General features: G+C 40.2%; 1 protein-coding gene and 1 long non-coding RNA gene across 9 annotated transcripts in view; one reads left to right on the top strand and one right to left on the bottom strand.

Moving 5' to 3' along the window:
* The first annotated feature begins 724 nt into the window (after positions 1–724).
* LOC144466562 (uncharacterized) lies at positions 725–1,777 on the top strand. Its single transcript, XR_013493171.1, has 3 exons — positions 725–814; positions 987–1,158; positions 1,271–1,777. It is a non-coding gene; the product is annotated as an uncharacterized LOC144466562 (long non-coding RNA).
* Positions 1,778–3,563: 1,786 nt separating this feature from the next.
* Positions 3,564–11,419, bottom strand: part of enah (ENAH actin regulator) — a 182,047-nt gene continuing 174,191 nt past the window's right edge. For all 8 annotated transcript variants that reach the window (XM_078174069.1, XM_078174068.1, XM_033648455.2 and 5 more), the window contains 2 exons: positions 10,352–10,409; positions 3,564–8,809 (listed from right to left, as the gene is read on the bottom strand). In XM_078174069.1, coding sequence (XP_078030195.1) covers positions 8,772–8,809; positions 10,352–10,409 — 96 coding nt within the window. In that variant the 3' untranslated portion in view covers positions 3,564–8,771. The remainder of the gene's footprint in view (positions 8,810–10,351; positions 10,410–11,419) is intronic.

Raw genomic sequence — 11,419 nt, 5'->3', positions numbered from 1 at the left:
AGTATTGTCATAGACTGCACTGTTGCACTGTGTTCAGATGTGATGCAGAACTTAGTGCATTCATTAAAACATTTACTACACATTAAAGAAGACGCTCAAGCATATTACTAAAATTATGTTACATAGTAAACACATATCTGTCCCCATATTTCTGGTATCATGAGGAAACCAAAAAAAAGAAACTTTTCAAGGATTAATTGAACTGATAATCTGCAATGCTATAGCATCTCTGTAGTAAAGTGCACCATCAGATGAAAGTGATTGCATCAAACCACCTTCAGCAAGTGAACCAAGTCACTAGAACGTAACCTTTAAGTAGCCTAGAGAAGAGTCAGTAAACGCTGCACACCTTGTCTAATATAAGCAAATGCTTATGGGTGACCTGAGTGTTTTGACACCTGCTGCTCAAACCCTAAACTCATAAACACAATAAGAGGAGGAAAACTGATTTTGAAAATTCAAACTCTCCAATCCAATTACAGCATCAACCTTCTCTCAGCTTCCTCATCTCGGTCTCTCTCTCTCTCTCTCTCTCTCTCTCTCCCTGCAGTTCAGAGTGTTTTCCTGTCTTAGTGCAGCTGTCGCCACAGTGCAGCCCTTCTCAGGCTGCAAGTCAAACAAAACCTCAAATGAACTGCAGATGCACTGCCAGACCTCCTTATGCCCCACCCACAGGAAGCATTGGTGTAAGTGAAGCTACACAGAAACAGACAGGCAATAAAGTGCGGGAAGTCTCTTCAATCTTAGACACAGGCAAACCTGAAGTATGAGAATATTTGTGGCAACTGCAGTCTTTGGAGGTGTCAGCCAAAAGGTATAAATTAATACATAAATACGCACACTGGCTGATGGTAAATGATATTGAAGAAAAGTCATAAGCCGTCACTGTGTCTTTTAAAAAACTCTGTCTCAGAAAAAAAACTGTATTTGGTGCTTTCAACATTTCCTTTTGCTTTTTTCCACGTCTCCATCTCTCTCTTGACCAGCTCCTGTTTCTCTCATGTCATACATCAGCGACCCCAGCAAGTGACCCAAGTTTTCTGAGAAACATTCAATGGACAGCTGAGTTTGAACTAAAGGATCTGCAAGTAGTTACACAAAAAGCAAGGGATCCACAAAAATAGCTGTGCAGGAGTGGGAGGGTCAGTACAAAATCCTGTGAGTATATTCCTTGTGGCTGAGTACACTGGAAGTGCAAACCATAAGTTAGCAGTACTGTAAATTCAAATCTTGGTCTTGACCCCAGTCCTGTCCTCCTTTCACCCTCCAGCAAGGCAGCAGCAGTTTGGCTCAGCTCACTGAGAGGACATACAATAAGGAAGGACTGCAGAAAGACACCATGCATCATCAGTCACGCTTACAGATAAAAAACGTTGCATGCACTCATCTTCCTCTTCCTGTTCTCTGCTGAGCGTGAGCGTAAGGCGCTGTCAAACATGCTGTCAGAGTCACTGGGCTGGGGAACAGAGGCCGACCTGGTGTACTGACAGATGAGGGCACACCAGGAGGGATTAAGGCCTGCAGGGAATTCAAAGTCAAGATTTACCTGAAGTGACACATTGTACTATTTGAAAGAAGAATTAACACAATTTTCCTCTTGGAAATTAAAAGTTGGGCTTATAAGCAATACAACTTTACCCTTTATTGCACAATTGAATTCACCCAGGGGTTTTGCTGCTACAGCCTTACTTTGACTGGTATGACAAGTAGCTTATAATGGCTGATGTTAGCTAAAGTTAGCGAACTATAAATAGATATTTCTGTGTCACTGATATTAACTGTGTAACTGAGTCACTTCACTGACTTAAAGGAGCACTGCATGCCCCGAATGACTGTTTGCATATCAGTAACTCACCCCATGTTATGCTGAATTCATTAAGAAAACTTTATCTTGCATGCCTCCATGGTGAACGAAGAATGCAAAAACAACAAGCATTCTTCACAAACTGAAGTAAAGGGAGACCATGTTTGACAACAGCAAAAAGATATGAAAACAACTGTTAAACTCTCATACGACTAGTGCAATATAATCCATGTCTCATTTACGTAGTCGTACACTCAGTAATTCCCAATCAGACAGCCCTTTCTGATGGGTACTGAAATACAAGTGAAATGTATCTATGCTCTCTTCATGGCCATGACTCCATTTACAAAAAAAGTAATTTTATCGCAGAATGGAGGAGCTGCTGGTCTACCACTGACTCATTTAATTTGTTTATGGTATTGTGTGACTTTTTGTCAATCTGAACTAACTCTTTAAAACACAAAGGTTATACAATAACACAGACTGATCAAGGCAGTGGTAGACCAGCAGTTCCCATGTTCAGCGAGGTAAAATTACTGTTGTTATCAGTGGAGTCTGGATTTGAAGAGACCATAGGACCCAGACACACCAAACTGACTTCAGAGAACTAGCAGCGATGAAAGCCCCCCTGCTGCATCCCCTGGCGTTGCTGTGTCTCAGCCAAAAAGTTGCACATGAACACACCATAAAGACTTCAGCCGATAGACGACCAGCACCTACATTCTGCACTTGCAGGAGAGGAAATAATTCTCCACACCAGTAGACGGTGGTCGTCTGAAATCGTCATTCAAAACTGGAAGCCGGGAGACCGTCTTGACGCTAGTTAGCACATTGACAACACAATCCAACGTTGAAAGAACAAAGTGTGTTTTCAGCATGCAAGTGAACAATAACACAAATCATCAGGAAAAGTTTCTGCTAAAGAGCTTGTGGTTAAAGAAAATAATCTTAACTCATGAAACAAGTTTGTTTTGGTCTCACTCCCCCTTGACTTTTGCTCTTTGTTTACTTTTCTCACTTCTGTTTCTGTTCTTGTGCGCTAAGCTGAACTACAGATCAGTGATTTCATTCACTGACGAGCTCCACAGTCGTCGACACTGATTTCACATGCTAATTCAGCGAAATAAAGCCAACTAGGGCCAACGGTGCAGGACACACTGCAGCACCAAGGGCCACAGATGCTCACTGACAGCCCAACATTAACCAACAGCTGACTGTTGGCTTAGTGTGTCAGAGCTTATAGACCAGGTTTTACTTTCCCCTCAGATCCCTGGATAAATGAGACTTATGCTGTAAAAGTTGTGTGAGAGTTTGTAAATGGATGTTTTGGTATAGTTTTGCTGTTGTTAAAAGCCAACCCCATGACTTTAATTCATCAAAAATCTTCTCAGTTTTTGGATTCTTTGTTCACCATGGAGGCATGCGAGAAAAACTGTTTTTTTGTTTTTTTTGTTTTTTTTTCACAAATTCAACTTAACAACACATAACATCATAACACAGATTATCATTTTTTGGGTGAGGTATTCCTTTAAAGAGTTAGTAAATTATAAAGTAACTATGGAGCTCTCACCTGGAGTTTGAAGAGAAAACATTGGCAAAAATGTTGTGATGTTAAATGCTATGATGGCAACAAAGAGGCATTCTATGTTTGATATTTATTATAAAAGTCTGCAAAATAAGATGAGGCCAACACAAGTAAAGCTGAAAAACCCTATTCAAGGTTCATAACTGTGAACATCATTTTAAAAGAAACAACTTCTAGTCTTGTATTGCAATTTTTATTTAATTTGCTCAAACAAAACAATATGTTAGCATGTAAGAAAAGACTAATTAACATGAGAACAGTATGGTACAATGCAGATGATAAAAGAATAAATCTGGAAACCCATCCATTAAAACTTGCTTCAGCCAAATTCATCCCTGCAAATTCACAATTCTCTCGGTTCCCTCGGCAGAAAACTGGGTTTACGGACAAAGAGAAATGTTTCCATCAGCAATCTGACATCAATGTGGAGCAGACCTTACTGCAGAGGACAAAACACATTTCCAAGTGTGTAAAGAAAGCTAAGCTGCTGAACACACGCAGTTTCTGTGACATTTAAACGGTATCACAGAACACTGCAGTCAGACTCATCTGGACTTTATGTTTAGAAAAATTATCTCAGAGCGAAGATCATCTTTTAACTCTTCCAGGCCTCATGTCTCAAAGGCTTGATTGTACTTCAGAGCTGTTAGAAAAGCAACCTCACAACTGTGTGGAAATAAACACATGTATGTAAAAAAAACAAACATAGGAGATCTTGGTGCAAAGATGTTTTCTTGGTGGGGAACAGTAAAAAGGTCATAAAACTCTCCCTTCAAATCAACATGACCATGATGGAAAAAAAAGCCAAACTAAATAACAACTGCATGTGATCATAATGACAGTCCCTAGATATTATTACTAGTCATCTTTATATCTTTGACATATTAAATGCAACTTCGGAACAAGGCACAAACTACATAGCTTCACAAAGAGATAAACTTTTACTTGATCCAAACATTTCACCCTCCATCCTGTCCAAAGGACTGAACATAGAGACAGACATCTTTCTTTTTGTTAGATCTCTCCACAAAATGATACAAAAATAAGAAAGGCGACTTTGTTGAGAGTGATTACGTTTAGCAAGAGACTGCCGAGTTGAATCCTTTGGTGAGAAAGCCACACTGTTGGTGACCGAGGCTCTGTTGTCAGAGTACGTTGGATTGCTCTGCGGGTTTTTGTCTTAAAGTGCAATTGATGCTGTGTAAACACTCAGTACAGGGAGCCTCTTGGCTGGGTGTTTCCATTAGAAAAAAATGTGGATGAGAAGATGAAACAACTCCACAGAGAGATCATGAAACAGACCTGACCCTAGTTAACCCATTCATTTTTCTAGTCACAGTATTTTTAACAAATTTGAGCCAATCTGAAGCAAATGAGAGAAAAGCGGAGGGAGCACACATTTTTACTCAAATCTGTGACTTCTCATCTTCAAACATCCAAGCCCTTGAACACAGAGTTGTGTAGTATGAGATCCAACAGCCACAGACAGCCAACGATTAACCAACCTTTGTCTAGGATTCTGGGGTACATGCAAGACATCATAACTCCTTAGCTGCTTCTCCTGATCTGAATTTCAAGGGGCACTCTGACAATGTTGTACACTAGGATCAGTTCAGTCATGAGGAAATCTACTCAGCATGAGAAAACAGTTGTACAGTGTCTTCTAGAAAGGTGATGATGTCACCAGGGTTATTGACAGGGAGAAAACAAAATTTTAACAAAGATTTAGTGTTACAAACAGAGTGTGGTGTTTCAGCAGCCCAGTTGTCAGAATAAAATGTTGGCATTGTACGTTTCTGCAAACCACAGACATGTTACATTTGTACATTTCACATGTATCACAGTAACATCTCTAAATTGACATACTTCAGATTACATGTATATGAGCTGACTTTGTCATCAGGAGGAGGAGGGGAGAGTGGATGGCATGACACCTTGGGGAGATACCTAGGTGAGACAATTGCCAAGCAGCAGAAAGCAGCACACCACTGTTAAAGACCAACAAAGCCGGGTATTTTTAACAAGACGTCTGGATATTTCCAGCCACGTTTGTGGCAAAAAATCCTGGTAATCTTAATGAGACTTCGGGACATTTCCAGCTGATGTCAGGATAGTCAGGATAGTTCCAGCTGTGTTTGTGGTGGCAAAACAGAATATTTTTTAACTAAATGATCAGACATTTCTACCTGTGACTGTGGCTACAAAACCTGGTATCCCATAACTAGATGTTAGGATAGTTCCAGCTGTATTTGTTGCAACAAAACCAGGTATTTTTAATGACATGTTGGGACATTTTCAGCTGTGTCCGGTGTGACAAAACCAGGTATTTTATAACAAGATGTCAAGATAGTTCCAGCTGTGTTTGTGGTGGCAAAACTGAATATTTTTTAACTAAATGATCGGACATTTCTAGCTGTGTCTGTGGCTACAAAACCTGGTATCCTATAACTAGATGTCAGCATAGTTCCAGCTGTGATTTGTTGTGACAAAACCAGGTATTTTTAACGATATGCTGGGACATTTTCAGCTGTTTTTGTGGTGACAATACTGGGTATTTTTTAATGACACGTCGGAACATTTCCAGCCATATTTATGTTGACAAAACCAGGTATTTTGAGCCAAAACATGATCTTTTCCTCGGCCTTACCAGGTGATTTTTCTGCTTTAACCTAACATGTTAACCACAGTGTAGCATAGACATAAAATTGAAAATGTAAAGAAAGTTTGAAAAATAACTGCTATATGCGAAACGTAGAAATTGAACATGAATCAAATAAATATAACACATCCGTGGTTTGCAGAAACGTACAACACCAAATTCTATCTAGTGATTGTATTGTTCAGGCAGGGAGTGTCTAATGAAAGGATGCTATCAGGTTGAATTATGGGAGTTGTAAGACTAAAAATCGGGATATTTCTGCCTGTTACTGATTAAATTTTAACTGTTCTTTTTTTTCCCAAAAAAGGCCTATTGCAAGTCTCAAGATTTAATGGAACAGCAAAATTAAAGCACTGGAGTGCCCCTTTAAGTTATAAATACTGTTACTGTTGCAAAGGAGCTAGAGCTGTGACATTAAGGATGAACTGTGGCAATAGTATGCACACTGCATTGCCTTGTGAGTTCTCAATCTGATGTATGTAACTACTGAGATATCACAAAATTCACTTCATAGATGCTAAAACACAACATTTTACAACTGTTTTTAGATATCCTATCACCCTGGATTCCTTTGGAAAGTCAAAAGGTTGTTTTCAAGCTTGTCCCGCAAACCTCACTGTGGGTGGCTGTTAGACCGCTGTATTAGTGGAACTGTCCCTCCTCAGGATTTCAGAGTACAGAATTGTAACACAGGTTTGTATCTGTTACTTTGACATGTGATCTTGGAGCAACAGCTACAGTATTTGGAAATCAGTCTTGCAGTTCCCAACATGTCCCTCTCAGGTTGATTGTACTTCAAGTTAAACAAACATCACTAAACTGACAAAAAAAAATGTTGAAACAAGAGTGTTCTTAGAATAAAGTGACAGTCCTGTTATCTGTGTAACATCTCAGGGAAAATACAGTTTTTCATTTTAAGGATTTGACATTGGCAGGAGAAGAAGGCAAAGAAAAAAAAGATGAAACAAACACGTCATCAGTAAGCACTAGAAATAGTAAATGGCACATTCAGGTCCTCTTTTGGACACCATCTCTTACACATTTGGGATGTCCCGTGCACCTTTTAAAAGTTTTACTTTATAAATGCAGTAAAGTAACTAAAAATAATAATAAAGGATAAAAAATCAGTTCAGCTCCAATGTGACTAAAGACACAGTTTCCTTGGAATTTATAGAAATCAGAAATTAAAAAAGGGAGGGTATTGTGATTTAGAAATGGTGCTGTTCCATGAAATTCATGTCTTACAGTGCTGCGCTGATATTCTTTCATGTCAGCCTTCAGTTTAACAAAAGATCTGCAATAGAGTTGACAAGAAGTGGCGTGGTGTGTCATACAGTGACATTGTCTAATGGGGGCTCAGGAGGGCCAAAAAGGACAGACGGACATTGAAAAGTGTTTGTTGGTGTCAGGACTGGGGCAGGTGGGCTTCAAAATAGATGCTACACTTATTGCTTGTAATAAAACTTGCGACAGATAATGCAATTTCGTGGCAGACTTGTGACCCTCACTGTATAAAGAAAACAACCATACATGCACCAAACGGAGTACCTTAATGTGACAGACGTAACAAAGAAAGGGGGAAGAGAGAGTCTTCAAATCAAAAACGTACAGGAAGGGAAATTCAGTTCTATCTACACGTCTGGCCATGGTCAAAAAGCATGACAGGTATTAGCAAATCAGCACTTATCGTTGACGGAGAAAGTTTGGTAGAGAGCTACAATGGCTGCCGTCTGACAGGCAGCCATCCTCCGTGTCTCGTCCGCCTGCCGCTCAACAGTATGAACAAAGAAATGAAAAGTGTCAACAGAGCGCTCACTTCAGGAGGGAGACGACACGAAGAGACAGACAAGACAGCATCCTGTTTAAAGATTGGATTATTGAGCTACTTGATATGGCCGTAGATCTACACTGAAACAGACATGGTTGATAGATGCTTTTTTTTTTTTTCTAAATAACTTTTTCTCTCTTTTGTACATATTCAGGTTAAAATAGTATTTGAGGAAGACAAGCTTTACAGTGTCCTGCAGTGGTGGACTTCACCAGAGACTGTCAGTCCCCCATACACTCTCTCACACACACACACACACACACACGCACACACACGCACACACACGCACACACACGCACACGCACGCACGCACGCACGCACGCTACCCCTATGGCATTATGGGAAAAAAAGTTTTTATTTTCCATCCCCACTTTCTTCCTGTCTCCAAACTCTCTTAATAAAACGTGCCGTTTGATAGTAAATCACAAGATTCTTAGCATCGACGTTGCTGTTCACTTATGCGCCAATGGTTAATACAGTATCACTGAAGAGTTCAATATAGTTTTCTTGTGTTTTTTCTTGTTATTATAGGACAAAGAGAGAGAATTCATCTTTGCATAAAGACATTTGCTTCTCTTTCAGACCGTGCACTGTCCTCCAGGATGCCCTCGGCAGGAGGAGGGGGAGGGGCGGGGAGGCAGCGGACGCACAAGGCTTCGTAGAATGGATTCTGTGAGTCACAGCTATCAGAGTTACAAGCCTCCCACCACCACCCTGTCCATTGTTATTCTGTCCGATGCTGCCCCAAATAATGTCCTCTCTCAGTATTAATATGATTATTGTCATCATCCCCATTTTTGCTGATTTTATTTTCCGCTGTTGTAATGTTGTGTCTTTAAATTGACCGTGGTTGTCTGTCAGGTTGCGTGGATATAGATGTTGTGAAGAGGATCCTCTACGCCGTGCTGGACTTTCCCAGCTCCTCCCTGATTGCTGAGGAAGTAAAGAGAAAGACAGAGGTGTGCATGTGAGAATCATCCAGCTGTTTCTGACATGAGCTCGACTCTGCCTGGGAAGAGGAGTTCCAGGTTGGTCCTACCTTTTCAGAGGGCTGTTGCAGCAATGTGTGGCTTATAGTAAGGTACCAAAACACCACTTACAGTGATCTTTTTAAGTGGGGTTATATGAGGTACTTATCCATAGTCAATGTATTACATACAGTAGGTGACTTTGGCACACCCCCAGTTTGGAGAAACAAACAGCATTACTGCCACAGAAGCTAAGTAATGTACTGCTATGGATGAGGGCAACTCAGGTGTTCATCTCCTGTTTTCCCAATGGAGTTTGACTTTGAAGAGGTGATGATTTTTAACTAGTTAATGATGCACATTACTGTTGGTGGGGCAAGAATGATGAGCGGTCTGATGATCAGACACAGTTTACAGTAAACAAAGTCCCATTTTAACTTATTTGGAAGAAAAAAATAAAAGTGAATGGTATAAATATTATAAACTGTCTGCTGCAAGCATCCACCATGGTTTAAAGACTGGCGCACAGTTTTCTGTGTAATGAGAGGCCATTATTGACCTTTTGACTTCCAATTAAAGTGGTTTGGATTATATGGATGTACCGTTGGCTTGTTTTAAACCTGTCTGACCGCTTGTGTTGAGCTTTTTACCATGTTCGCAAAACTCAGCAATTACTGTGATAAGTACAATAAGTCCCAAGTAGTAATAAATCAGTAGAACAGAGTAGTAGTAGTATTCGAGGCTGGATCAACCCATTAGTGGACATTGTGGGCCCCTATGAGCCTCCTGTGTTTTCTAATTTAGTTTGTAATCTGGCCTTGCTCATGTTTCATTGCTCTAAGTATAACCCCTGGTAGCATTGGTAGATGCATCATTATTTTTGAAAGGCATGTTACTTTATACGGACTTCAGATCCTCATATTTTGTCTTGAGGTGTCACAAACAAGCAGCTCATAAAATTGATCAGAAAACTAGAACACATTTCTGACATCCCTCTGAAAAGGTTGGACCAGCATGGGGCTGCTCTGCCAACGTACAGTAGTGTCTGTTTGGGCTACTGTGCTGAATGAAAACCCTCAGGCAACTTGTCTGCAGCAGAGCAGCACACCGCAAAAGTCTGCCTACTGCTGCAATAACATCAGTGCTGCAGCTCCATACACTGATGCATGTGAACAGGCTGCTTATGCTCACATGAACATAAACCACATTCTGAGTTGCTATATGTAATGAGTCATAATAACACAGCACCTTTGACAAACGTATTATGGTATGACAAGAGACTATGTTTCACTTCCTGTCTTCAGTCAGCATTTCAGTTTAAACATAACCCCTGGAAATATCAGCTATCTAAACAGTTCAAACAAGACAGAAAGAAAGATAAAACAGACAAAAGACAGAGTAACCACTGCAATGTCATTTTTATGTGCTTGATGTATAGATTTACTATTAGAGAGATGTCTAAATGTTTGCTGTATGAAAAGAGAGCAGAGGTTCCAGTGATAATTACCATCAATGAGCTCTTCTTTTAGCTTTGACAGCTCCTTCCTCATCTCATCCAGAATGTCCTAAAAAAACAACAAAAAAAAAGTCACCTTACAATACATAAACGTGATACATGTCAGACCTCAGAGACAAGACAAAACAGTCTTTCCACATTCCACTCCCCTTGGACAGTCTTTAATGCTAAAAAACATAAAACAACATTTTTCTCAGATTGCGTATCTCTGCACCGTCACAAAAATCACCAATTAAAGCTTCTAAACCAAAATCTTCACAACCAGGCATGTTTCAGCAGGAATATGATCCGAAATTTGGGAGAGATTAACAACGTCTGCAACTGAGATTGCGTGATTCCCAGGTGCTAGCATGTAGCTACATGTAGCAGTGTTGGCTGCTTGCAGCCAGTGAATGACTGTAACAGAGTACAGTGGCGCTTTCTACTGTGAAAAATGCCCAATAAAAGTGGCTAAACCACAATCTTAACAACAAGGCATGCTGCAGCAGGAATTTGATACAAAATCAGGGGAAAAATAACATTGGCAACAAAGGTTACATGTTTCTCCGATGTTAGCATGTAGCTAGATGTAGCAGTGTACGTAATGTAAACACTTGGAGAAGCGTGCCTGAAGCAGATGAACATATAAAGATATCTGTCACGAGCTGACGTCAGCTTGTCTTGACAGTAGAAAACTAGAATTACCATGGCTGTATGCCTCTGTGCACCACTCAAGTTTCTTACAGTTTACATCCGTGTCTGAAAACATGGATGCTTCACACACATCTTCCCCCCAGCAGCACAGAAGATCTATACAATCAGCACTGTTTCAGGTTGGGCACCCAAGATTAGTGTCACCAGTTATGCATCTGACCAAATGGCTTCCCTTCTGTTCCTGAGATATGGTGTTTAATGCCAGAAAAGTGTTTTATGCAGAACATTATGATGTCATAGTGAAGCTGACCTTTGACCTTTTGGATATAAAATGTCATCACTTTATTATTTTATCCTATTAGACATTTGTTCGAAGTTTTGTCATAATTTGTGTAAGAATTCTTGAGGTATGGCCAAAAACATATT

Source organism: Epinephelus lanceolatus, chromosome 13, assembly GCF_041903045.1.
Source record: "Epinephelus lanceolatus isolate andai-2023 chromosome 13, ASM4190304v1, whole genome shotgun sequence".
Lineage (NCBI taxonomy): Eukaryota > Metazoa > Chordata > Actinopteri > Perciformes > Serranidae > Epinephelus > Epinephelus lanceolatus.
This window is presented reverse-complemented; position numbering and strand designations above follow the sequence as displayed.